Genomic DNA, 27,298 nt, shown 5'->3' with positions numbered 1-27,298 from the left:
GGGCCGGGCCGGGGCTGCAGGGCGAGCGGCGCGGCAGGGATCCGGCGGCGCGGCCCGGGACGGCGAAGCTCGGCACGGCGATGGCGGCGCGCTCAGCGCAGGTAGGGCGGCGCGGGCCGGGCCTCCCGGGCGCCTGCTCAGGCCGGCGGCTCTGAGCTGCGGCCCGCGGGGGCCGGGCCGAACCACGATTCCGACCATCTTGCCCGGGAACCCGCGCTGGGAACCTCGGCATCCCCAGCCCCAGCCCCTCGGGGCCCAGCCCCCGCCCACCCTCGTTCCCGATCCCTCCGGATCCCTCCCCGGGAGCCCCTGCAGGGCTCCCCCTCCCCCACCCTGTCCCCTCCTCGTGGGGTCCCCGCAGACCGAGGACCCCCACCCACTCTTTCCACAGGCCCTCAGGACCTCTCCCAGGAGCCCCTTCAGGGTATCCCCATCCCCCACTCCGCAGACCCGCCCCCCACCACCGCCCCCACAAGCCCAGGACCCCTGCCCACCCTCTCCCCATCCCTCAGGACCCCTCCTATCTGCACGACCCTTGCCTCCGTGTCCCCCAGCCCCTCCACTTGACATCCTATCTTCTGCCCCTGGCCTGCCCCCCTCTTCTCCCCAAGGAGACCAGCCTCAGGGCCCTGTCCCTCCCTTTTGACCCTACAGAATCCTTGCTTCGACTGAATTGAGATTTCTACCCCTACCCATAGGCCTCAGGTTAACTTGCTGGTCCAGCTCCCCCTAAAGTCCCCTATGTCCAAGGGCACCCCTAAAAATCACTCCTTAAGGTCCTCCCAGCACACTCTGATAGCTCCACACACTGCCACTGATCTTGACCCATCTATATCCCAGCTTCCTGAGAAATCCACCCTCCCCTCATGCTCAGAACCTCCCAATAGATATCCTGAACCAGCCCCCCTCCCCACCCATAGACACACCCTCTCCACCCATCTTTCTGGGAGCCCCAAACACACGGAGGGTCACAGATTCCCCAACACACACAGAGAAACTTAGGAGCTCCAACACAGACCCAGGCATTTGGGGTCACACACACATGAGACTGCTCAGTGCTTTTACACACCTTTTGTATCCCCCCAGCCCAGAACCCCCAACAGCTCCTCCAGCTCAGGCAGACTTGGGAGACTGTGAAGTGATGTCCTGGCCTTCCACATCAGCTTCCCTGAACCAGCACCCACACTGGGGCCTCAAGGGTATCAGGATCCCAGAGTCTCCTGGGACCCTTGAGAGCACCTACCCCAGTCCTTTTCCTCCTATCCATCTCTCTCATATTTTCCCTTTACCAAGAGAAGGAGGCTCACTGTCTCTTACAACAGAGTGCCCCAAAAGGAACCACTGCCCACCCCCAGTGGGGAGGGAAGGGGTTCCAACTGCTTCTGACCCTGATCCTGAAGGTCTGACCAGACTGGTAGGACCAGCATCCTGACCCCATTGGGCCTGCTGACCTCATATGGCAGAGCCAGCACAGCCATCCAGGCCGCTCATCAGGGCTAGCCTGACAACCCTCATGAGTTCTTTCACCCACCACCAGTGTGTTTGACCAAAACAGAACAGCTTCCTGCTATCCTGACATTTGGGATCTGCCGGGGCTGGGTTGGGACCTGCCAGAAGCAGAAAGCTCTTTGTGAAGGAATATTTTCAGAAGGGAAAAATGTGCTGAAGAGGCTGGGGTGGAGCATAAGGGAGAGCTCTACGCGGTCTTCTCCGCTGCAATTGAGATCTCCCCATGTTCCTGCCTCTTTCTAGGTTGTATTGGCTCTTCCTGCCCAGCCTGCTGCCTCACGGCTCTTGTCCTGGGGTCCCACCTGTGGGTTCCCCTGGGCTTCTGCGGTTGACTGCGGGTGGTTTGGAAGGAATCACAGGTGGCTTGGCCCTGGCACAAGGGATGAGGCAAGACAAAGAGGAGAGGAGATCACAGAACTGGCAAGATGCTGTGGTTTAGGACTGCAGGGAATTAGGAGGAATCCAGATCAATCCAGCCCCAGCACAGCCTGGTCACCAAGTGTTTAGGATCCTTCTAACAACATAAATATGCCCAGAAGTTCCCTCTCCACCAGCCTCTTTGTGGATATTCACAAGCAGATTCTGGACAGCCTAGGAAAAAGCTCATCTTGGCTCAGAGACTCAACTTCCCCATCTGAAAAATGGGTAGTTAAGTGCTTAGAACAGTATTTTGTACTTCAGGGGAGCCAGGGAGGTTAAGGTGCGGTGTTTTGTGGTGTTTTGTGGAAGGAGACAGTAGGGCCTTTGAAGATAGTCACCCACCTGTGGGTGTTAGCGCAGGCCTCCCTGGTCCCTGGCCTCACTGGATAATGGCTCTCTCTCTAGGGCTAAGCTATATTTTGGGGAGTCTCTTGAATAAGAGCTGAAAGAATGAGAATGAGAGATAATTAGCTATGGGATTTGTGACCATGCAGAGACCCTCAGGGAGGACTGAGGGGAGTAGAGTGGAGATGGGGGCTGCTGACAGGTCATCCTAATGTTCCACATAGACCCTTGACCTTGGGTTGGAAGAGGTTTGTCCTCTCCACTTGCTGAAGGCAGGAGTGGATGAAAAGACTCTTGAAGGTCACATGGCACCTGGGAAACAAACTCCAGAGCCTCCCCAGGGTGGGACTTTGTACAAATGCAGTAGGGTAGGAAGGCTTCCCACCTTGGACCGTGAACTCTGTAGGAAAACATAAGAAGGCTCCCAAAGAGAGCCTGTGAGTTGTGCAAAATCAGCTTTACCCTCTCCTGAGGGTATGGATCTGTGTCTTTGTCTGTGCTTAGATTGGACAAGGAAGGACGAGGAAGACGAGGAGGAACATATGTTTCAATTTCCTCTTGCAGAATGTAGATGCCAGTCGTTATGGGTGAAGCCCCACCCCCTTCAGAGAATTGAATCAGGTGCTGGGGTACAAAGGAATGTAAATGTGGCCCCTGGCCTACATCTGAAGCTGTGCTAGCCAGCATGAGAGCTGAAACCAGAAACACACATTGATCAAGCCTGTGCCATGTGCTCGGCCCTGTGCCAAGCATCATTTGCATATTATCTCATTTAATCCTCCGAACAACCTGGAGGAGCCAGGATTCCAGCGGGTACCCTTGCCATCACGTCCAACTGCTGTGGTAGAAAGGCATGAGACAGATTATGTGCAGAGTGCTGCCGCAAGAGCCCAGAAAAAGGGCCTGGCACATCCCCGGAGCACAGCAAGGCGCGGCAGGGGTGACGTGTGGATGCAGTCACCAGGCAGGCGTGGCAGAGAAGGGTGTTCCAAGCAACGGAAGTGCTTGGACAGAGGCCCAGGAGGCAGGAGCTAGCGTGGTTCATTCAGAGATGTGTGACTTCCTGCATGCCGTGTTGAATGGGCTTCATCAAATGGGCCTTGGTGTCACCAATGCCATCCACACAATGGGCGCACACTGTGGGGCACTCCCTGGCAAAAGGGACCCGAGGTTGGAAGAACTTAGAGAAGGCAGCAAACCTCACTCCCTTGAGGAAAGTTTCTAGCAAGCATCTCTGGAAGCCAAACACAGGCTGTAGGAGGGAGGGAGGTCAGAACTAACAAGCCCCCCAGGTTAGGGAAGGCATCCAACCCTTCGAAGGGGATTTGAAAGTCACGTTTAGCACAATTCACTTGCTCTTTAGCTCCATTTCTAAGCATACCATAGTGTGCTTGTGAGACCACTTCACTGAGATCTGTCTCCACACAACTCCCAGGAGGGCAGGGTGCTTGTCTGCTTTTTCACAGTTGAGTCCCAAGCGAGTACAAGGATGTAGAGGGTGCTCAGCAGAGACTTGTTCGGTTTTAGTAATTAATGGGCTTCCCTACTCAACTGTTTCTGAAAGAGAAGAGAGGTGGTATCTGTCTGCTTCTGAGGGCTCCTAAAAGCAGGGCAGCCCACCTCACTCCTTCCCTCCGGTCTGCCCAGTGAGCATCCATAGGTGGTACTGGAAACAACAACCAAAAACACCATCTTGGCCTCAAAGAGCCAAGAACCTTTACAAGATGCCACTTCTCTTATTTACCTGCCCCTGGAAGACCTGATGAGAGCCTTAATTTTCTTCCTTTGTCATTCTTAGGGACACTAAGATATAGAGAAATGAGAAATTTATGGTAGCATAAAATAAACTGGTGAGGATACAGGATAGTCAGCTTATTATTATTACTATTATTATTAATTTAGATCTAAAAGAATTCCACAGGTCATAATGGTTCACCCCTCAGGTTTTAGCCTGAAGGTTTGTGCTACTGCTGCTGCTGTTATTACGAATAATAAATGATTGCAGTTTTGCTGTATTTAATCCTTAACAGGGTCACCACATGAGGGACAGGCCTGCCAAGCAGGAGAAGGTTATTTATTCATCCTGCAAATGTTGCAAATAGCTCCAGTCCCTGCCCTCATGGAACTTTCCATCTAGAGGGAACAAAAATCGTGGGCCACGCCCTGTCCTAAACACAAGACAAGTTAAAACCCATTTATTCTATCAGCAAAACTTGTGAGGCAGCTACCAGCATTAGCTCTATTTTAAGATTTTAAAAACTGAGGCCAACCACATGGTACCCAAGATCACAGAGGGGTTAGGGAAGGAAGGGTTAGCTGCTGGCTCTGGAGGCCTCATGTGAAGCCAAGAGAGCCACACTCCAAGGGCAAGGATGTATAAATTCTCAGAGCAGCATGGAGCAGCAGCAGAACTGGGATGAGAGGAGGGCAGACAGTGACCTCCGAATTCCAGCTGCCATCCTTATTATTCCTGGGGTCACTCAGCCTTTGGCAGTTCACCCCTGGCCAAGGAAGAGGACCCAGAACACTAGAGCAGGCCATTTCCCCAGGGATTGGAGCCAGCCAGGACATGGTGGTCTGCTTGCTGGTCAGGTTGGGCACACATGGCATCTTTCAGAGCTTCAGATCCAGAATTGAGTCTGTGTGCCCAGTAGTCACTGGAGAAGAAGGATCAGAAATGAGAGGGAGGGAAGGAAGGGAGCCAAAACTGAAAGGGAATTTGAGGTCTTTATTCCTGCCTCTGAAAATGCCAAATGCTTTGTGAAAGATGGCTCATGAACACTCGCTCACTCTCCCTGTTGAAAAATAATGACTGATTTACTAAGTGCCCACTGCACTCTGTTTTACGTATATAATTTCTAAAATAAAAATGTGGAGAGAGCGGCAACATGGTGGGTGGGTTTAGGACAAAGGCTCTGGAGTGAAAAATCCAATTTCAAATCCTCCTTCCCCTGCGGCCTAGTCAAGGCACCAGCAAGTGGCCCCTGTTCAGTATGGCACTTCTCATGCATTATAGCCCTTGTTTACTAGCCACACTGGTACAAAACCTTTTTTATTATTATTTTTAGAATGGGATGTGGCTCAATGTGACTTCAGCACATGCACAGTGTGGTACAATCATCATCGTTATCTAATTCTAGATATAGCATGTATAAGGTGTCCTAGGTCTGATCCCCAGAACCGCAAAAAATATATATATATACATACACACACACACATACACACACACATATATGTGTGTGTGTGTGTGTGTGTATATAGTTTAAAATGGAGTTTATTTGAATAGTTTTATATTTATAGAAAAACTGAAATGATCGTAGAGTACCCATATATCCCATAACCAGTTTCCCATTATTGATATTGTATATTAATATCGTACATTTATTATAATTAATGGACTAGTGTTGATATATAATTATTCATCAAAGTCCATATTTTATAGATTTCCTCAATTTACCTAATATCTTTTTCTATCCTAAGAGTCCTCCAGGATCCCAGATAATATTTAGTAATCACGTCTCCTTACACATCTCTGGGCTGAGACAGTTTCTCAGGCTTTCTTTGTTTTTGATGACCTTGACAGTTTGGAAGAGGGCTGGTTGGTGTTTTGTAGAGCGTCCCCTAATCTGGATCTGCCCACTGTTTTTCTCATGGCCAGAGTCGGGTGATAGGTTTGGGGGAGGAAGAGCACTAAGGTGAATGTCCTTCCCATGCATCCTATCAAGGGCACATGATATCCTCATGACTGGTCACTGTTGACGTTGACCTTGATCACCTATCTGAACAGCACAGAAATTTTGGTCTTCATTTATTCAACAGATGTTTACTAGTGAATGCCAAATAGTGTATTAGGGGCTTGAAGTAGAAAATTAAGATAGCTCTTTGTCCTCAAAACATTTATGACCCCATAGGGCAGGAAGGCAGGTATAGAAGTCATTGCCACCAAACACGAGTCGGGCTGGGTGGAGGTGGGGTGGATGTCTACAGGGAGAGAGCGAAGTGATCCAGGACCCTGGAGGGAACAGGGTTGACAGGTAAGCATGCTTGAACCAGGTCTTGGGAATGCCTTTCCAGTCCGAGGGAGCAGTGTGCAAGAACAGGCAGGAGCAAACCAGAGTGCCCAGGGGGTGGAGCTGGAGTATGAGCAGGGCTGCAGGAGGCTGTGGCTGGGAAGGTCACTGGCCTGTATAAAAAGGTCCAGGTTCCACCTTGCCATCAGGGAGCCACTAAAGGTTTGGGTCAAGTGAGTGACACAGCTAGTACTGTTTTTCCACATTGCCCTAGTGGCCCATCTGGATGCAACAGATAGGACAGAGCCCCAACAAGGAGGGTGTTTCCCGGGCCCAGGCAGGAGGTGGCAGGGCTAGAGAGAGGGAGCCAATGAGATCCACTGTGGCCTTTGACTACTCTGCAACCTGACAGGGAAGGAGGGGAATACCCAGGCCCAGCCCGGCCTGGTGGGTGGGTAGACAGATGTGGCCCTGCTGCCCAGGTGAAAGGAGGAGCCCGCTTTCCTTCCCTCAGGAATGTTGGGTTCAAAGAGCATGCCCATGTGGGGGTCCAGAGATTCTTCCTAAAATGCAAACCCAGCAGGTTCCTGCCCCAGCCCACAGACCAGTCAGGGGAGGCTCTGGCCCCTGCAGAATTTTCCAGCCTCTTCTGGAGTCACTCCACTTTGCTTTTACCCAATGGGCCCTCTGCCAGCCCACCTCATCCTTTATCTTTTTAATTGAGATATAATTCACATAACATAAAACCCAAGTCCTCAAAGCATGTAACTTATATGACTTCAGCACATGCACAGTGTTGTACAACTATCATCGTTATCTTATTCTAGAACATTTCCATCATCCCAAAGGGAAGCCTCAAACCCATTAAGTAGTCATTTCCCTTTCCCTTCTCCCAGCCCCTGGCAAGCACCAATCGACTTTCTGTCTCTATGGATTTGCCTATTCTGGATATTTCATTTAAGTGGAAACATACAATTTGTGACCGTTTGTGCCTGGCTTTCTTTCACTAAGTGTAATGTCTTGAAGGTCCACCCATGTTGTAACTGGTGTCAGCGCTCCATTCTTTTTTGTGGCTGACTAAGATTTCGTTGTGCAAAGGATCACATTTTGTTGACGCGTTCATCCAGTGATGGACATTTGGGGTGTGTACCCTATTTGGCTGTGGTGAATGTACTGCTGTGAACATTCATGTACAGGCTTCTGTATAGTAACAGGTTTTTCCATTATCTTGGGTAGGCCTCTGGCGGGGAACTGCTGGATCATATGGGAACTCTGTGTTTAAGTATTTGAGGAACTGCTTGCTATTTTCCATCCTTCCATACTTCTAGCGTTTATCTCAACCTGTGATAGAAAGTTTGGGTGATTATCTCTTGATCTCTTCCCTCTGTCACTCTGGAAGGGCAGGGGTGATTCTTGCTCTGGTGGGGAAAACAGAAACATATGAAGGAGGGGTGTGATGGAGCTTTTAGGAGGTGGGCTGGCAATCTTTGCCGATGCTTAGTGGAAAGGAAAAACTGGAAATGAGGGGTTCATAATTGTGGATATATATTTAATCATTTAAGCTCCAAGAGTGAGATCCCTAAGGATGTGAAGGGACAGGGCCCACGCAGGAACTGTGGAAGAAGAGATGCCACACGGGAGCCTAAGAAACCCTGGCCAGAGAGGTGGGAGGAAAAGCAGGAGCACTGTCTCTTTAACCAGGTGGGAGAGCAACTTCAGGAAGGAGGAAGTGGGACCGGCAGCATCCAAATGCCCTGGACAGGGAAAGGGAACTTGAAGGTCCCTCCCATCTGGCCTTCTCAGCACCATCTCTTCCTGCCCTCTGTCCTGGTTCAGCTTCAGAAGCCACGGACTGCCCTCTGGAGGTGTGGCAGGTGGTAGTGCTGCCAGGGACAGGGTCTGGAGGCCCACTGCCACTCTGCAACCAAGATCCACCTTTCAGGCACCTGAAGTGGCACAGGTGAAGCACTGGGGTTAAGGGCACGCAGACTCTGAGACTCCAGACTCAGAGGCGGGCAGGCAGGGAAGAGGGAATGGCTTCAGGTCCTTGGAGATGGGCCTCATGCACCTTGCTCCACTCCATGTCCCCTGCCTACAACAGTGCCAGGCCCTCAGATAGCCCCAGTTAGTGCCAGAAACAAGGGCTTGTGCCACATGACTGGGACAACAGAAGCCATCCCCCAAGCCAAACCTACTCAGCTCCCAGGGTGGCAAAGTCTGGATGATGCAGGAAGTGTGTTCATGTGTGTGTGAGTGTGGGTGGGTGTGAGAGTGCTGTGTGTGCACGTGTAAGAGTGTGAGTGTGAAAATGTGTAGGAGTGTGTATAAGTGTGAATGTGAATGAGTACGTGTATACCTGAGAGTATGTGTGCATGTGCATGTGGGGGGAGGTGAATGGCATATGTGGACAGATGTGAGTGTGTGAATGTGAATGTGCGTGCGTGTGTGTGTGTGTGTGCGTGTGTGCTCAGCACTTCTTGTCCACAGCCCTGTCTAAGGCCCCACTTGGAGGGACAACCCCCCCCTCCAATGCTGAATATATGCATCTTCGGCCCCCAGACAGAGCTGTGACATTGCACCACTCTCAACTCTGTGTACTTGAGTACTTGTGTATGCCTAAGTGTATGTATCTGTTGTGTGTGTGTGAGTAGATGTGCCTCCCAGTGTCTATGTGTGTGTGAGAAAGAGAGTTTGTGGGTGTGAATGAATATGGATGTGAGTGGGTGTGGGTGGTGTGAGAGAGAGTACGTGCGTGTGTCAGCATGTGTGTATCTGTGTGCACACTCAGGCTTCAGGAGGATGGTTTCCGGGGCTGGGTGGTTTTAAAGAGTCTGAAGATGAGTCAAGAAAAGTTCCGGAGAGATCAGAAGTTCCTGCCTCTCAGGCTGTAAATTTCATCCCTGTGTATTTAATACATTTTATTTCCTGTATGAAACACATTAATATGTGATAAACAGCTGAACAAATTCTGCCAGTGGGTGGTCCCTGGGCTTTGGGGTTTTTTATCAGAAACACAGAGCTAAACCATTTTCTCTGGGAGGGAAGGTAGGACCAACCCGCTCTGAGTCTGGATCCCTTCTGCTCAGCAGGGATAGGTGGGCCCAGACCACCACTCTGACACCACCACCCCAGCCACCTCTGCTCTTTCCCTGAGCTCTCACTGCTTCCTAAGTCCAGCCCTGATCCTCACCTCTACCACCTCGTCCCCATTCCCCCAGCTCTGGTGCTGCCTTCCCAGTCTCTTCCTGCCTGGAAAGTTCCTTCTGTTCAGCACTTCTTGTCCACAGCCCTGTCTAAGGCCCCACTTGCCACAGACTTTGACTCTGCAGGAGGCCCCAGGACAGCACGCACTGCCCCCTCTGAGGAATGATTAACTCTTGGTTAGGCGGTACACCGTGGCTTGGTCTTTGGGGCAAGTGGACCCTGGCCAGCCAGGAGATGGAAGGGTTCCTACCACTTATCAAAATCCAGAGTTAGCACCCAACAGACTAGGGGGGCTGTCAGGGACAGGGCTTAGGACAAATAGCCCTGGGAAGCCACAGTCCTGAGGAAGGAGGATTCTGGGCTCCCTACAAGCTGAAAAAAAGAATGGTGCACCCCACCCCCGTGACAGGGCAACATGGCAGGAGGACGGAAACAAGTACATGACCAGGGTGAAGTCCAGCCCAACACGGTCCCCAAACATTGGTCCGGGGCTGAATCTGGGCTATGGGAAGGTGCCCAGTGACCTGAGGATGGCCAGCAGGTGTAAAGTGATCTTCTCTAATCCTCTTAGTACCCCATTGCTCCCCAGGGACCCCATGGGGCCCCTTCTGTGGCCTAGCTGTCAGAGCCTGGTCAGGTGACATCCCTAGGCAGCAGACTCAGGACAAAGCACACAGGAAGGTGTGTGGGCATGAAGCTGCCATGCAAAGAGTGAGGCAGGAGCAGAGATTTTGTCTTGCCTCCACCACCCTGGCACCCTTATCTTCTCAGACCCTGGGTACTGGACTGGCTCAACAGAAAGAAACATGGCTGGACAGAAGGAACACCATTCCCAGCCTCTGCCTTCCATACCAGGGCCATTTCTGACCCTGGGAACTTCCTATTGGGAGATACCAACTTTGCCAGCATCCCCCACACAGTCCATGGCAAAACCCAGGAGCCTGGCTCCCAGTGAAACCTGGCCCTGGCCCCAGGATGGATAGTACTGACTGACATTTATGGGGTGAACGCTGAGTGTTGGGCACTGTTCTAACACTTCATGTGCCATAGCACGCTTGGTTTTCACAGACACCCTCTGAGGGAGGTCTTGTAGGATCTTGGGCTTTGCAGGCCACAGAAGAGGAATGGCTGGCCAAAGGTCACACCGCTGGTAAAGGGGGACCCAGGCTTCAGACACAGGTCCATTTGAACCCAGAGCCTTGGTTTTCAGCACAGTGCTAATTTGCCTCCCACCAGGTTGACAGAAGGTAAAAGGCCAGTGTCCTTGAAACCCCAGAAGGGCCAAGCAGACCACCCCAGGAAGATGGCAGGCCAAGATCAGGATCCCCATCAGAGCTTGTGTGTGCTGCTGTGTGGCTGCCAGGACACAGTTTCCCAGCACTTTGACGGTCACTGGCTTCCTAGCCCTGAGGGAGTCAACTCTTCCGGCCATCAGCAGCGCCAGACAATTAACAGTGGAGAATAAATGTTGTGGCTGTGCCAGCAGCCCACTTTGGTTGATGAGATGGGGAAGGTCAGATGCTGATGCAGGGCTCCCAGTGCAGGCACAGCAGGGGACAGAGACCACTGTCAAGAAGGGCTGCCAAAGCAATGTCTTCTGTTCCCCAAGCTTCCTGCAGGGTCCTTGGGACCTCAAATATGAAACCTGCCCCAGGCCCTGCCACAGACTCAGGGTACTAAGTTGAGGCTCCGACTTCATGCGTAGGATCAGCAGGACAGCTCCGGTTTGGCAGGGATCCCTGTAGCCAAGGTCCGAAAGAGAAGGAACCACCCTGGCCATCAGCTGGGCTGGGGCATCTAGGGGCCAGGGGTGCACCAAGTGGCAGGTCAGAGTAGGAAGGCAGAGATGAGGAAGTGTTCTGAAGGGGAGCACAGGCTCACCTGGCCCAGAGCCAGCATGCAGTGTGGACACCCCCCTCCAATGCCGACTGTATGCATCTTCGGCCCCCAGACAGAGCTGTGACGTGGCACCACTCTCAACTGCTGAGCCTGCCCACCATGGCGAGCCCCACTCTGAGCCCCGACTCCTCATCCCAGGAGGCCCTGTCAGCCCCCACTTGCTCTCCCACCTCCGATTCCGAGAACCTCAGCCCTGATGAGCTGGAGCTGCTGGCCAAGCTTGAAGAGCAAAACCGGTGAGTAGGGGCCTGTAGGCCAAGGTGGGGCCTCGGGACCCCTCACATTCGGAGCTGGGCCCATGCTGTGCAAGGTAACAGCTACAACCAGACACAGTGTGTGTCTCCTTTCATCCTCCCAACCCCAATGTCCCCCTGTTCAGATGAGGAGACCAAGGTTTTGAGAGATCACATGAGTTTGGCTCATTAACCGAGCCATTTTTAGAAGAGCTTAAAGCTGTACTCGTCTCCCCCATCCTTCCCCTGTCTTAGAATGTGGGGACTTTTTGGGGTGGGGTTTGTGTGTGTGTGATGCTGGGAATGGAACCCAGGGCTTCACACATGCTGGGAACGTACTCTGTCACTGAGCTACAGTTCCTGCCCAGAATGCCCACTTTGTCATTGTTCAGGTATAGTCATTAGGACCTCGTGGCCACTGAAAGGGTACTTTGGAACTCACAGTTCCCAAGAGGAGGGGGCACACCGAACCATTCAGGGAAAGTACTAGGGCCCATCAGCAGGAGGCAGAGAGAGCTGGGGTGGCAGAGAATGTGGGCCCTGGGCCTCTATGGTGGTCTCCATGGGAAGGACAGGCGAGGCTGTCCCTGGTTGTCTAGCACCTGGCGTGGAGGTGCTGTGGGCAGGTGAACCGTGGACAGAGTGAGAGCCTCATGGAGGAAGTGGTCGGGGTGTGGGCTCTGGGTTGGTTGGTTTGCATAGGAAATCCGCATGCTTGGTTTGCCAGCTGTCAGGTCATTTTCTATCTCTAGGAACTGCTATCCCTGGGAGGGACCATCCCTCTCTCCCTCCAGGGTACACAAGGCCCAGCTGTCAAAGCACCAGAAACGCAGAGTTAATACAGCTCCTCAATGGCTGGGTGCCCTCAGCCAGGGCTCGCTGTCTACACCCCACTCTAAAGTGGAGATCATCCCCAAGTCTGCTCCACAGGGTTGGTCTGAGAGTTAATGAAACACACTCACATGATGCTCAGCCGGTGCCTGTCATCGAATAAGAACCCGCAAATGGAAGTCTCTCTGGGGCTAGTGCTTGAGGACCATGGCTCAGATAGGTTGGGTCACTGGCCAAGGTTGCTCAGCAACAATGACATGGACTGAGTCCCTGGTGTCCTCTGAGACCTGCCCCCAGGGGAGGGTGTGAGTTCCCCAGAGGACCCCTGTCTCCAGGGAGTCACTTACCACTGGCCCTTCCTGCTCAGGCTCCTGGAAGCCGACTCCAAGTCCATGCGCTCCATGAATGGCTCGCGGCGGAACAGTGGCTCCTCACTGGTGTCCAGCTCCTCAGCCTCCTCCAACCTGAGCCACCTAGAGGAGGACACATGGATCCTGTGGGGCCGTATTGCCAACGAGTGGGAAGAGTGGCGGCGCCGGAAAGAGAAGCTGCTCAAGGTGGCGGGGGGCGGGGGGTGGCTGGGCTCCTGGGCAGATAGGCAGTGAGGGCAGTGAGGTCATTCAGCTATGAGGTAGTACCAGGGGGCCAAATCCTGGCAAAGGGGCAGAAATAGAGATGTATAGACTGGGCGTGAGGACAGGGAGGCCTCAGTGCTTCAGGAGGCTGTTTGCTTGCTGTTCTTAGTATCCACGACTGGGCGAGGGCAGACTGTCTGTGCACAGGGCCCAGCAACCTCTGTGCCATGGGAGGAGGTGTGGGCAAGCCAACAGCTGAGGAGCTGGACTGGGATTGAGTCTAGCCCAGCCTCCCCTTCCCGGCCATTCTCTGTGGCAGGAGCTGATCCGCAAGGGCATCCCACACCACTTCCGGGCCATTGTGTGGCAGCTCCTATGCAGTGCCACGGACATGCCAGTCAAGAACCAATACTCAGAGCTGCTCAAGATGTCCTCACCGTGCGAGAAGCTGATCCGCAGGGACATTGCACGTACTTACCCAGAGCATGAGTTCTTCAAGGGCCAAGACAGCCTCGGCCAGGAGGTCCTCTTTAACGTCATGAAGGTGAGGCCCAGCAGCCCGCAGCCACCTGAGGGGCAGTCCCCACATGGACCCATTTTGCCAGACCAGAGGTACTCTGCACTCACCCCACATTGTTCCCTTCCAGGCATACTCCCTGGTGGACCGAGAGGTGGGCTACTGCCAGGGCAGCGCCTTTATTGTAGGCCTGCTCCTCATGCAGGTAGGTAGCCTGGGACCAGGCCCTCCCCGGGCTGCACTTCCAGGAGGTGGACACAAGCAGGCTTTTCTCTCTATCCACCGACCTCCTAGGTCAGAACCTTCCTTTCCAGCCACCCAAGAACCCTGACAGTTCCCAAGCCAAAACTCCTGTGGGTTGACACAGAGCTTCCAGGCACTTGCCCTGGCTATGTCCTGACACTGCACAGTCCAGGATAGAGAAAGGGGCCTGAGAAGCAGCCTCCAGGTTTGGACCAGGAGAGACCTCAGACCAGGAATTTAGATCAGCCATTGTGGTGTTTATGGGGCCTGGGGATTTCCTCCAGAGAAACCAGAGGCCTAGGACGAGGGGAAGGGGAGACAGCTGGGAGTAGACAGAAGGGTGTCTCCACCCGGTGGGTGAGACATGGGCTCTGGCAGCTGCCCGATCTGGGTCAGCTCCACTGTTTCTAGCAGGGCCACTCTGCTGAGGCTTGAGACTGCAGCCTCGAGTTTCCCCTCCATAAAACAACAGTGACCCTGTTTACCAGTGGCTTGTGTGGCAGGTCCAGATAGCTGGGTATCAGTGTCCACTAAATGTAAGTGGAACAGAAACAGGCCCCAGGTACACCAGGGCTCTGCCAAGAGCCACAAGCATGCCCCTGCTGCTACCCTGCCCACCTTCAGAGCCCCCCGCCCAAACCCCCAGATGCCTGAGGAGGAGGCCTTCTGCGTGTTCGTGCGGCTGATGCAGGAATACCGGCTGCGGGAGCTCTTCAAGCCCAGCATGGCCGAGCTGGGGCTGTGCATCTACCAGTTTGAATACATGCTGCAGGTGAGGAGGACGGGGAACCCCAGCCAGGTGGCCATCCTAGGCTGTCCCAGGGAATTTCTTAGACTGAAAATTCTAAGCCTGAGAAATCATGCCCAGAAGTCGCAGAATGAGGACCAGGGGCTCCAAAGGCACTGCCCTGAAAGATGCTTGGAGGGACAAAGAAGGGACCTTCCACTCACACCAGGGACTCCCAGAGGTGCCGAGGCCCAAGGAGACACTAGGTTCAACAGACACACGGGGCCCGTGGGCCCATGCCTGTGTACTCTGGGAGTGGTAGAGGGAGGGAAAGTGTCGTCTGCCTGCCGCTGCTGATTACCAGGAGCTGCAGACAACTCTGTTTATAAATAGCAGTCCCCGAAGGGCCCACTCCTGGTCGGCAGACAGAGCTGCTGTGTTCACGCATGCAAGTGCGCTCTCTCCCTCCCTCCCTGTCTCTCTCTCTCTCACACACACACACACATACACACCTGCTCTGGAAGCCCATGGCAGGGGGACTGTGCAATAGGTGAGCTGAGCACCCCATTTCTGGGGCCTGGAGGACCAGGGAGCCTGGTGGTATCCCAGGTAGGGGGCCCAGGCTCACTGAGAAGCAGCCCCCACCCTAGAATGAGTAACTGAGCCTTCCCACAGCCAAGCAGAAGTCTAAATCCTGGGCTCAGAGACCCCCTGCTCTAGGACGAAGCCCAGGGTCCTCGTCCGGCCTCAGTTTCCTCAGGGTCTGCCACTATCTACAGTCTGAAACTGGGCGAATCCAACAGGCATTCCCTGAGCATTCTGCACACAGAGCTGCATGCTGGGGGCCATGGGTGGACACAGCGACCAGCAAGTCACCTTCCACAATGTGAGCTATGACAGCTCTGACCAGGGGCCATGGGCTTCACCTCTTTTTTTTTAATGTATTTTTTATACATTTATTTTATTTATTTTCATGTGGTTCTGAGGATCGAACCCAGTGGCTCACACATGCTAGACAAGCACTCCACCACTGAGCTAGAACCACAGCCCCTCCACGTCTGGATGACCTTAGGAAGTGACCTAACCTAACCTCCTGAGTCCCAGAAGCTCCCTCTGTGGTGGTCAAGAGACCCCATGAGCTGCTGTTGAGCAGTCAGGTCCCACGTGTTGTAGCTTTTGCCGCTTTGGCCACCCCTGCCTTTGACCCTACCTCATGCTATTCAAACTCTGGGTGGGTTTGGCCACCCCCAAACACAGTGGCCAGGGAGTACTGAAGAGGGGAGCCACAGGCTGCCTAGGCTGGTCATGGAAGTTTCCTAGAAGCCAGGAACAGAAGCCCAGCAGCCCTGAGTGGGAGGGAGCCAGGTGGGTGTGGACAGCACCCATTCACCATGCCCTCTGGGCCTCCCCACCGTGTAGGAGCAGCTCCCGGACCTGAACACCCACTTCCGCTCACAGAGTTTCCACACGTCCATGTACGCCTCGTCCTGGTTCCTCACGCTCTTCCTCACCACCTTCCCCCTGCCCGTTGCCACTCGTGTCTTCGACATCTTCATGTACGAGGTGAGGGCCCTGCAGGTTACTCCACCCAGGCCACTCAGGATGCAGCAAGTCACACCCCACCCTGGAAACAAACCCCAAGCAGCCCACAGACCGGGCAGAGGAAGGGCCAGAGCCTGGGGAGGGGACTGAGCTTCCTGTGGGCCAGGACAAGAGGCTCACAGCCACAGCGGCCACATTGCAGGGCCTGGAGATCGTGTTCCGGGTGGGCCTTGCCCTGCTGCAGGTGAACCAGACGGAGCTGATGCAGCTGGACATGGAGGGCATGTCCCAGGTAGGCCAGGAGGGCAGGTGGGTAGGAGGGGTCAGACACATGGGAGGGTCAGACACCATCTAGCACCAGCAGCCTGGCAGCAGGGAGAGAGGAAGGTACAGGCCCAGGCTGAACCCTGGGAGGTCCCTCCCTCTCCCTCCTGCTACTCCAGGTCCCCAAAGCTTGCTGGCAAAGTAACCCTGGCCAAACCACAAGGCTTTGGTTCCCAGCCCCTTGGCCAGCCAAGGGCACAGGAAGAGGCAAGACACCTGGAGCAGCCTTCTGCCCTGCCCTGCCCCAGCCTGCCCTGGTGGCCCTGCCTGCTAGAGAATGGCTGACCTGCCTCTCATGGCCATTTCCCCATCATGCAGGCCCCTGCCCCCTCCCAGCATCCTCCAGCTGGTGCTTCAGGGAAGAATGCACAAAGGCCACGGTTGTGTCCAGGAACACGAGCGTCCATTGTCCGCAACTGCCAGAAGGGGCCAGCTGGGCTGGGGAGCAGGAGCCGTGTCCACTGAGGCTTACCTTAACCCTTTGCAGAGGCTCCAGGGGCCCCAGCATGCCTACCCACTTCCTCCATTAATGTCCCTGTGCTCAGACTGCCCCCGCCCCCCAGCCTTCACCCTTAGGCACTTCCCAAGTCTGATTTTCTCTGGAAACTGAAGCCCTGGCTGCAGGCAGTGGGGGAAGGCCAGCCCTCCCTTCTTAGCCTCTGGTTTGCTCCACAAACACTGATTGAGCGGCTACAACAGGACAGGCCTGTGCTGAGGACACGGTGATGCCTCACGCAGCAGGACGCAACAAGGGCTCAGAGGCAGGGCCTGTGTGGCGGTGACCGCCTGTGTCCCCACAGTACTTCCAGAGGGTGATCCCCCACCAGTTTGACAGCTGCCCAGACAAGCTGGTCCTCAAGGCCTACCAGGTCAAGTACAACCCCAAGAAGATGAAGAGGTCGGTGCAGGACTTTGGGGTGCTGGAGGGGAAGGGAAAGTCCCTGGGGGGTGGAGCAGTGATCACACTGGCCTCGCCCTCTGCAGGCTGGAGAAGGAGTATGCAGCCATGAAGAGCAAGGAGATGGAGGAGCAGATCGAGATCAAAGTGAGGCCCGGGCCCGGGGGGAGGGGCAGGGCCGCGTCCTTGGGGGCTCCCCTCCTACCTCCAGAGCTGGCCGCTAGAGGGCGGCCCTGCCCAGTGCACTGGAGGATCAGGCCGTCCTTGGCAGACGGCCGCAGGCTCTGATGATCCTTCCTCTGCCCACCTGCCCCTTCCTTCACCCGCCAGGCCGGCGTGGGAGCGCCTGCCCCAGCCGGCACGTTCTCATCACTGGTGACACAAGAGTAAACAAGACAGTCAAGGTCCGTGCCATCGTGGGGCCCCTGTGTCGTGGGGAGACCATCAATAAATCACGAAAATAGTGTGAACTCTACAGAGTGCTCTGGATGCAAATGTGCAGGGGAGGAGGGGCAAGGGGTCCCAGGGGAGCCATCCAGGGAGTCCAGTGCAGAAGGCCTGTTGGCAGAATCTCACCTGGTGGGCAGGGGGATCATCCTGAGGGAGCAGTGAGGGATCCTCTGAGGGCTGGGGACAGTGAAAAGAGCCAAGGAAGGCAGGGACCAGATGCTAGGGTGTGTAGGCCAGGGTGTGTGTGGGTGCCCACACAGGGAACTCGTACCCTGGTGTCCAGCCCACCAGCCCCTTCAAGGTCAGTGAGTTCCCTGAGCATGCAAAACCTCTGAGCCCAGGCTGCCCCCTCTTGCCTTTTTCTGCTTCATCCTCACACCCATGATTTTAGTTATTCACTCAACAAGCATTTATTGAGTATCTGCTGTATACCAGAGTCACAACCAGGAGTGAGAGCCCCCTGGCCCAATGCTAGGGACAGACAGGGATACAAATTCCCACACAGACTGGCTCTGCCCTCTTCAGGGGCAGAACTATGCAGTGATTGAGACGGGAGTCCTGCGGAACCAAGTTCAAATCCCTGCTCACCAGGGACCAACTGTGTGACCCCAGCAGGTGAATTCATCTCTCTGAGTCTCTGTGGCCCTATCTGCAAGATAGGGCAGGGGCAGACCTAGATCAGACTCCAGGTCACCTGCCACCCATCCCTGAGAAGCAGTGAAGGCATCATTGTTCCAGCCTGTTCCTATGGTTTCCAGAAATATTTCAGTATGTGGGGTTTGGGGCATCCCCCTTTCTTGGTTATGGCAGCTTGACTGATGCACCAGTCCAAACGTGTTTTGGTCTTGGTCATGTACAGAAAAGAGCCAACTCCCATCAGGTGACTGACTGAGAGCCCAGCAGTGAACAAGGACACAACAGACCCTTGAGCCATTTGCCAGGCTGGAAAAATCTCCTGAGAGGCCTTCTCATGGGGGCCTGCCCTCCATTCTTTCACCTTTAGCTGTTTTGAAATGTCTCAGGGATTTGTTTGAACTGGATAAGGCAGTACAGCAGACAGAGACAAGCGCTTTTAGAAGAAGCTCCAAAAGAGGAGGGGGCAGGCCATGCCAGATTGGGCTCATAAGGACAAGAACCAGGGTCTGTCAGGAAGCACAGAGAGTGAGGGGGACAGCGTGACTTAGAGTGTTGGATGTGGTTTCTGCAGGAGGACCACAGGGTAGGACAGGCCAGTGTGAGCAGCCTCAGCATTAGGCAGTTTGAATGATCTCTGCAGCTCTATCCTGCAGGTGTGATCCCTCTTGTTCCCATTCTTGCCCTGGGGTAATTTAGGATGGGGAAATACTAGCTTGGTGTGTGTGTGTGTGCACGTGTATGTGTAAAGGAGGTGACTTCAGGTTTGGCTCTGGATTGGGTGGTTTTATGTGGAAGATGCAATCTGTTTAGGACTTAACTAGTCCTGGAGGGGACAATCTCTGGAATTAGCAAGGTTTCAGATGTCAAAGCATCATGAAATACAGAAAAGAAAAAAACGTAAACCCATGATTAGGAGATAGCTTCACATACTGCTCACTCATTCTTCTGCTCATTTTTACCTTGGAGGAAGCAGAAAAGAGGAGTTATAGATCAAGCCTGCCCACCCCCACCCCCACCCCAAGGATGACTCTGCTTGGTGCAGTGCCAGGCTGAGGCCAGAGAAAGCAGAGCAAGCCAGGGCCCAGAGGTCCTGACCCTATGCCTGAAACATCTCTGGCCTGGCCATGCTGGTAGGCGTGAGCAAGACCCTGCCCTCTCTGACTCAGTTTCCCCACCATGACATAAGTCAGGAACATCAAGTCCATGAATTATTGATTGCAGTTGCTTCCTGGAAATGTTCTAGGTATTTCCATTACCATTTCTCCCCAAAAGCAACCCAGAAAAATGTTCTGTGTGACCCACAACAAGGCAGGACCCTCCTTCATCTACAGATCCAAATGATTTCTTCACCACATTGCAGGGGAGACTAGATACAACATGTATGTCAATATCACCTGCTTCCCAGAGGGTCATGGGGGAACCTAAAACTACAAATATCTACTCAGGATCCTTCAGCATAGAATGGAAAGCAAAAGCAAGGGCAGGTCTCCAAAAAGATCTTGGAAATGTAGCCATGGAGCTGAAGGAAGCCTGCGTGTTCAGCACACAGGATCCAAATTGTGAGAGGATCTTGTCCCAGAGAACTTAGCTCAGGGGTAAAGCAGGGAGGATGGGGCTGTCTCAACAGCTTCACCCAACAGCTCCAAGGCTCTGTCCTTGACAGATCCAAGCATGGGCTGGGAATAGGCTTCTGAAGAGAATGTGGGTGCTGACTACCCCACAAACACAGTTACTGAAGTGCTCAGGTTGTTTTTACTGAAGAGTTGTTTAAAAAAAAAAACAATCCCCCAGTGCTGGGGTTCGAATGCACACATCATAGGCAAGCCCTCTACCACTGGTTACATCCCCAGCCCCTAAAATGTTTTCTAAATGGACCATTCTGAATAAGAATGGACCCTGTTTTCTGAAATTGCTGACCAGAACATAAGATGCTGGCTCTGTCCTGCCTGGAGGTGGCTTGGCCCCCAACAGGCCTGACCTCAACCTCCTCCATAGTTGAATGGGGGTATATGTGTAGGAATGGGAGGCAGGTTCTGATGTGCTTTCCCTCCCCTTCCACAGAGACTTCGGACAGAGAACCGGCTCCTGAAACAGCGGATTGAGACCCTGGAGAAGGTGAGAGGCGCAGACTCCAGCTGGGACTCTAAACCCTCCAGGACTTTTACAGGGCACAGCAGACTTTAGGCCCAAGCCCAGGTTCTGCTCCAATAAGAGTGGCTTAAAACTCCCTAACCTTGAGCTGCCCTAACACTGGGATCTCTGGGGAAACCTCACCTTGGATCCTAATTCATGATTAACCCTGGGGTTGGAGCTGAGTTACGACTTGGTGGACTATAAACACAGCAATCCTGGGCAGCTTGGGTGGGGGAGAGGAGGCAGAACTGTGGGGCTAAGGAAGGAGCCCTATCCCTGGGCCACAAGATACCCCATCCTGTAATTTGGAAGTCTCGCCCTTGAAAGAAAGGAAGGAAAAGAGATGGAACGGAGGAGGGGGCAGTCTTGCCACTTGTGATGGAGAGCCTTGGCCTTGACCCTGGCCCCTGACACATTAAAGATGCGGGTGGAATGGGCAGCTTACCCGAGCCCCAGAACCAGGGCCCCCACTTCCTGCTCCTCCCTTGTCCTCACTTGACCCTCCACTGACCACAGGGAGTGAATTGGTGGCAGACAGGACTGTATTGCTCTTGCCCCACAGCCTCCATTCTTGCTCTCCCTCAAAATGAAAATGCATTTCCCGTCCCAGACCTCTCTGGAGGACACCTCACTCATAGTGAGGCCGACATCGCCAGCATTGAGGTTCCTGTCGGCCTCAGCCCTGTAGCCCCCACAGCGTGGCTAGCCCTGGCCTTCCTGTTCATACAAACCCTCTCCAGGATGGAGCTGGCTCTGGCTTTGGTCTTCCTCTGGTCCTCTCCTGCTGGTTCTCTGGTCTTCACTCCTCTCTCCCCTGCTTCTAGAGATAGTCCATGGCATTAGTGACAAGTGGTTCTTGTGTGTCTCTCCCCTCTCCTGTCCCTGTGCCTTCCGCTCTGCCTCCTCCCCCTGTCGCTCGGAACCCCCTTCGCCCGCCCGCCGGGTAGGAGAGCGCTGCTCTGGCTGATAGGTTAATCCAGGTACTGTAGCTTTTTGTCTCCCTCTCCAGTTTCCTTCCTGGTCCCTTCCCTGGTCCTTGCACATGACAGCCAGTAACCACCTTTTCCCTGGCTGCTGCCATTTCTGGGGGCAAGGGGGCAGGCGTGGCACAGTGCATGGGGGCAGCTGGGGCTCACTTCTAGGAAGACAGGCTTTCCTGGATGGGGGCTTGTGAAGTGAGAGAAACACGGGTGTGGGGGAGAGTCTGAGTATGTTTGGCATGAACTTACACACACAGGGATAGAAAGTTCCCTCCCGGAGGGACACAATAGGGGCCCATGAGGGCTCGGGACTTTAAGAGCGTATCAGCTTCAGGCCTGGTGCGTCACTGAGCTGAGCTTACCATACACCCTCTGTGCTCTCACGCTGCTCCTCTCTCCTCCTACCTGCCAAGCCTACTACCTTCTCTCATTTGCCTGCTTTCGTTGCCACTTCATCTCGAATGGCTTTATCTGGAAGCTTCCGCACAGCCTGGAATGGGGGGCCCAAATTGGTTGGGGGAAAGTATAAAGTGGGGGTCTTTGCCCCAGGCAAGCAGAGGCCCCCAGGTCTTGACCCTGGCCTATCCCACATCCCAGCCCAGTGAAGGCTCTGGGGAGCTGAATTCTGAGCCACTGGGGCTTTGACTGTCCCCAGAATACCACCCTCACCACCAGGGCTCAGCATGAACTGGTAGAGCTCCTGCTGTGCCCTTGACCCTGGATAAGGGCTACTTTCTCCTCACCTGGGACAGAGGCCAAGAGTCAGAATTGGGAAGGAGAAGAGAATGTTGGCACTTTCAGCTGGCAGATCCTGACAAGTAGAGGGTGAATCTGTTCCTCCCAGGTTCCTCCTGGTATCCTCTCTGGGCCTCTGCCTATCCCTAGGCCACAGTGGACACCCCATCCCAGGCTCCAAGTGTGGGAAGCGTTGCCCCTCTCACTTCCCCCCTCCTTCACCCTCTCTGGGCCTCTCTCTGTGGCCCGAGGCAGGGTCTGGGATGGAAACAGAAGATCACCGTCCTCCATCCTCACTGTGCTCAGGGGCAGGTGACACGGGCGCAGGAGGCTGAGGAGAACTATGTCATCAAGCGGGAGCTGGCAGTGGTGCGGCAGCAGTGCAGCTCAGCAGCGGAGGACCTGCAGAAGGCTCAGAGCACTATCAGGCAGCTTCAGGAGCAGCAGGTAGCTGCAGGAGCCAAGGGTGGGTGGTGCCTGTCCAGACCACGCCCTCACCCGCCACTTTGCAGGGCTTTCAGGACTCAAATCAGCCCTGCCTCAGCCCCTGGCCTTCCTGTATAAAGAGTGGGGGTACCCAGAGGCCAGTACTGATTCCTCCCCAGCCCCCCTCTTATAGGAGCTGCCCAGACTTGGGGGCATCCTGAGATTTTCTAGGGACCCCAGCACCAAGGCTTCTGAGAACCAGACGGCCCCAGCCAGACTCTCTAAGCTCCCACTTTGTCGGGGATGAAGAGATGAGTGAGGACCAGGGCCATGGCTCCAGACCCAAAGAGAAGCAAGAGGAAGTAGCCCAGATGAGGCACTTCACAGCCTGGCAGGGGCACCACTTGGGGCTTGGAGTCCATCAGGCCAAGGAAGGGCCACTGGTACTTAAGGATATCAGAGCCCCATGGTGTCAAGGGATCCTGAAGCAATGTAAAGCCCCTTCAGAGCACCCCCTGTGTAGCTTTCCTGGGAATGTGATGGGCCAGTTTGCTACCCCAGGGACAGGATTCCTAGTCATAGGGCATTAGAGTTCCAGCCAGGATGCCCCACCCCCCAGTTGCAGCTGGGGACCAACACAGCCCTCTGCCTCCCTCAGGAGAACCCACGCCTCACTGAGGACTTTGTGGCCCACCTGGAGACAGAGCTGGAGCAGTCACGGCTGCGGGAGACAGAGACACTGGGGGCCCTGCGGGAGATGCAGGACAAGGTTCTGGACATGGAGAAGGTGCGACTGGGTGGGAAGGGGCTGAAGGTCCTGAGTAAGCTTTGGGGGACACACAAAAGACCTTATCCAAGGAAAGGGGCAGCCTGCGTGCTCCCCCACACCAACCATCAGACCCTAGGAGGAGGCAGCTTCTGCCTCTTTTGAACCCAGGGTCCTCTGGGCCCACTGGACACCTGCCCCTTCACCATGGTCTCCACATGAGGGCCTGGAGACACTATCCTGGAGGCACACTGGGGCCCTGGTTCTCCTATCTGCAGCCCTATCTGATGGGGGCATCAGGCCTCCTGCACCTCCTCAACTGCTTTCTGAATTGACTCAACTCTCCCACAAGCTGCCAGAGGAAGGGAAGAGGCCCAGGATCCACTCACATGGTGCAGGAGCTGTGCCCGCCCCCTGCAGCCTGCACTGTTGAGCCCCCCACACACACATGTCTCTGCCACCGCTGTGTGAGGAGCCATCAGCCTCTCAGCCCCCATCTCCAGCCCAGAGCAGGGCTTCCCCTCCTACCTCACTCCACATGGGAGGGAAACCTGCATCTCATAGATCCTGCTGCCCTGCCTCCCACCCAGACACAAACAAGGGCCAGAGAGGATGTGGTCCAGGATTTTGGCCCAAGATGCTGGGGCACAAATCCCCATCACTGAGCCCTGGGGATGCTGGGACAGGATGTAGGCTGGCCCTCAGCCCATTTATTCCCAAGTAGAGGGTCTGTTTATTCCCCCTGGCCTGGCCTGGGGAGCACAGGGTACTGCCCACCCAATCTTCTCAGCCCCTGCTGGGGCAGATTCCAGGTCTGGTCATAGGCCCTGAAGTGGGCTCCCTGAGTCTACACCGCTGTGTTCAGTAATAACATTAAGGAGACTCCACAATTTATGGGGGCAGAGGACAGCCCCACGAGAGAGCAGGTACTCTTATGGCAGCCATTTTAGGGGTGATGATACCTGACCCGGGTTAGATAGGTCTGTTCCCATCCACCTGATTCCTACTCCGGGAGTATCCTGTGGTCCAGGGTGCCACCCTTCCCCCAGCTGAGTCCAGAGGCCGGCAGTCCCCTGGGCTCAGCTGCCTGAGGCTCTGATGGCCTCTCTCCCCGCAGAGGAACAGCTCCCTGCCTGACGAGAACAACGTGGCGCGGCTGCAGGAGGAGTTGAAGGCGCTCAAGGTGCGGGAGGGCGAGGCAGTGGCCTCTGCGCGAGAGCTGAAACTGCAGCTGCAGGAGCTATCGGACACCTGGCAGGTGGGAGTTCAGTGAGCGGGGAGCGGCCAGGCGCCCCCTCTGGCAGCCCTTGGAGGAAGGCCACGACCCAGGCCTGTGGTCTCCTCTGAGCACAGACTGAACACGGACACCCCTACCCTCCACCCCGCTCCAGGCGCATCTGTCCCGAGGCGGCCGCTGGAAGGAGTCCCCGCGGAAGCTGGTCTTGGGCGAACTCCAGGACGAGCTGATGAGCGTGCGTCTGCGTGAGGCCCAGGCCCTGGCCGAGGGTCGCGAGCTACGGCAGCGTGTGGTGGAACTTGAAACCCAGGTGGGCGCTCGGCCCCAAAGCCCGCCTGCGTGGGGGAGGGTGCTTGGTGTTGGCGCCATTGGCCAGGCAGTGATCCCCCTGGCCCGCCTGCTGTCCCACCCTTAGGACCACATCCACCGCAACCTGCTGAACCGCGTGGAGGCCGAGCGCGCCGCGCTGCAGGAGAAGCTGCAGTACCTGGGCGCGCAGAACAAGGGGCTGCAGACGCAGCTCAGCGAGAGCCGCCGCAAGCAGGCCGAGGCGGAGTGCAAGGTGCCGTCCCTTGCCCAGCCCTCCCGGCCCTGCCCCAGCCCTCGCCGCCCCCTGACAGCCCCTTCTCTCCCATCCCAGAGTAAGGAAGAGGTGATGGCCGTGCGTCTGCGGGAGGCGGACAGCATGGCTGCGGTGGCTGAGATGAGGCAGCGCATCGCCGAGCTGGAGATCCAGGTGAGCGGGGTTCGGGGCGGGGATGTGGAGGTCAGACTTGGGGGCCGGGCCCTGCCTGCTCTGACCGCAGGTGCCCTGGCCCTCCCCGCAGAGGGAGGAGGGCCGCATTCAGGGCCAACTGAACCACTCAGACTCGTCGCAGTACATCCGTGAGCTCAAGGACCAGATTGAGGAGCTGAAGGCGGAGGTGAGCGTTCGGGAATACCGGTGACAGGCCAGGCGTCGGTGCAGTAAGAAGGATGCTTCTAGGAGGGCGGGGGAGGAGGGTGCCTGGCAGCTGGACTCCGGCGTGGGTACATCGGCCCACCCCTCCAGCGCGCCGGTCCCCGCCCCAGGTGCGGCTGCTGAAGGGCCCGCCACCCTTCGAGGATCCACTGGCTTTCGATGGACTGAGCCTGGCCCGGCACCTGGATGAGGACTCGCTGCCGTCGTCAGACGAGGAGCTGCTCGGCGTGGGCGTGGGCGCTGCTCTACAGGACGCGCTCTACCCTCTGTCCCCGCGCGATGCGCGCTTCTTCCGACGTCTGGAGCGACCCGCCAAGGACAGCGAGGGCAGCTCAGACAGTGACGCAGATGAGCTGGCCGCGCCCTATAGCCAGGGCCTGGACAACTAAGACCCGGTTCCCCGCGGCGGAGCCGGGAAGCCACAGCCTCGGTACGCGGGGCAGTCAACCGCCTGCTGCTCTGCACACGCACTTAAGAACTCCACGCCTCGGCGGCTCCGCCTACCCCAGGGCCGAGTCAGCGAGGCAGCACGTAGAGGGCAGGGCCCCGGCAGGCCCTCCCTCCCCAGCAGTGTTTACCCTTCTTGGTGGTACCTCTCCGGCCCTCTCGTGTCCCACGGGTGGTGCCTGAGCAGTTGCCTGGAAGGTCTGCCCTCCACACTGAGGGCAGGGGCGGCGATGAAGAGACGGCAGGACTGGATGAGTGGGCTTCCTTCAGAAACAAGGGCGGCCCTGCTGGGAAGGGCCCAGGAGCTAGAAGAGGCCTGAGGAAGAGGGGCAGCTCTGGGCTGGACATTAGCACCCCATGAGGATGCCCTCAGGACACAGTGACCCTTGATCAGCCAGCTCCTGGCTGCCAGGGACAGATGACCAGGCTAGGCTTTCCTGCCTGGTGCAGGCATTGTGGCCCCCGTAGCAGAAACCAAAGTCCCCCCTTATGTAAAGGACCACCTGGGGTGTGAGTGGCCAGCAGGGGCCAGCTCAAGCCTGGGCAGTATTTCCCTGCTTCTCTGGGGCCAGAGAAGCTATAAGGAAGCAAAGAGATCCCTCTCCCCAGCCCCCCATCATCTGCTGGGAATTACTGGCATCACCTATCTTGGCCAGTGAAGGAAGGGGACTCTTTCCTTGAGATTCCTCAGCCTCATCCACTTTTCTTCCTTCCTGTGGCCCTAGCCCCACCCTCAGGCTAGGGTCAGGCCCATGGGTGGAGTTTCCCAGCAGAGTTGCCTCCTCCAGTCTCTGCTGAACCCCAGTTGAGAACGGTGCCAAAGCCCAATGATGCCCCCCCAGACCCTTTCCAAGTCCCACCCGGGGCCTCCTGACTGTCAGGGCTGACCCCCTCGGTGCTCCTGGAGCCTCGAGTACAGTACCATCACAAGCAATCTCCCTGGCACATCCTGGGGTGGGGACCCCTGCTCAGTATCCCCTTCCTGGTCACCCACTCTTCAGTGTTACCAAGCCTGGGGACCAGGGCAGGCACCTGCGGGGCTGTCCCACATGCCACCCACACTGCCCACCACCATTTTGCACACTGCCTGTTCACACTCCACATGTCGCCCAGGCGAGAAAGATGGAAAATAAAGTGTATTTACACAGTCATGGACAAGGGGCTCTGAGTGGGGCAGGCCTGAGGTGGAGAGGATTACAGCAGCAACAGGTGCCCTGTCCCTGGCCAGCAACAGAGCTGAGAGGCAGTGC

General features: G+C 55.7%; 1 protein-coding gene across 2 annotated transcripts; it reads left to right on the top strand.

The window, feature by feature from the left end:
* Positions 1-27,199, top strand: Evi5l (ecotropic viral integration site 5 like). 2 transcript variants are annotated; one of them, XM_071603251.1, is made up of 20 exons: positions 1-101; positions 11,440-11,623; positions 12,819-13,008; positions 13,346-13,570; positions 13,674-13,748; positions 14,433-14,558; positions 15,933-16,076; positions 16,258-16,347; positions 17,180-17,277; positions 17,364-17,424; positions 20,425-20,478; positions 21,444-21,476; positions 22,518-22,658; positions 23,296-23,424; positions 24,521-24,661; positions 24,795-24,950; positions 25,056-25,202; positions 25,281-25,376; positions 25,468-25,563; positions 25,712-27,199. In XM_071603251.1, the coding sequence occupies exons 2-20, from the start codon at positions 11,487-11,489 to the stop codon at positions 25,988-25,990; spliced, it is 2,418 nt and encodes an 805-aa protein (XP_071459352.1). In that variant the 5' UTR covers positions 1-101; positions 11,440-11,486; the 3' UTR covers positions 25,991-27,199. The 2 variants fall into 2 exon arrangements, with proteins under 2 accessions (XP_071459352.1, XP_027810650.1); XM_027954849.3 differs by lacking the exon at positions 21,444-21,476.
* The last annotated feature ends 99 nt before the right edge of the window (positions 27,200-27,298 follow it).

Source organism: Marmota flaviventris, chromosome 1 (genome assembly GCF_047511675.1).
Source record: "Marmota flaviventris isolate mMarFla1 chromosome 1, mMarFla1.hap1, whole genome shotgun sequence".
Classification (NCBI taxonomy): Eukaryota; Metazoa; Chordata; class Mammalia; order Rodentia; family Sciuridae; genus Marmota; species Marmota flaviventris.
The sequence above is the reverse complement of the archived record's forward strand: the minus strand, read 5'-3'. Positions and strand labels throughout refer to the sequence as shown.

Excerpts from the sequence above, each read along its gene's own strand:
- Evi5l (XM_071603251.1), top strand. The coding sequence starts at position 11,487 with ATGGCGAGCCCCACTCTGAGCCCCGACTCCTCATCCCAGGAGGCCCTG. Across the intron at positions 13,571-13,673 it reads TCCTCTTTAACGTCATGAAG|GCATACTCCCTGGTGGACCG; the intron begins GTGAGGCCCAGC and ends GTTCCCTTCCAG. Across the intron at positions 24,951-25,055 it reads TGGTGGAACTTGAAACCCAG|GACCACATCCACCGCAACCT; the intron begins GTGGGCGCTCGG and ends TCCCACCCTTAG.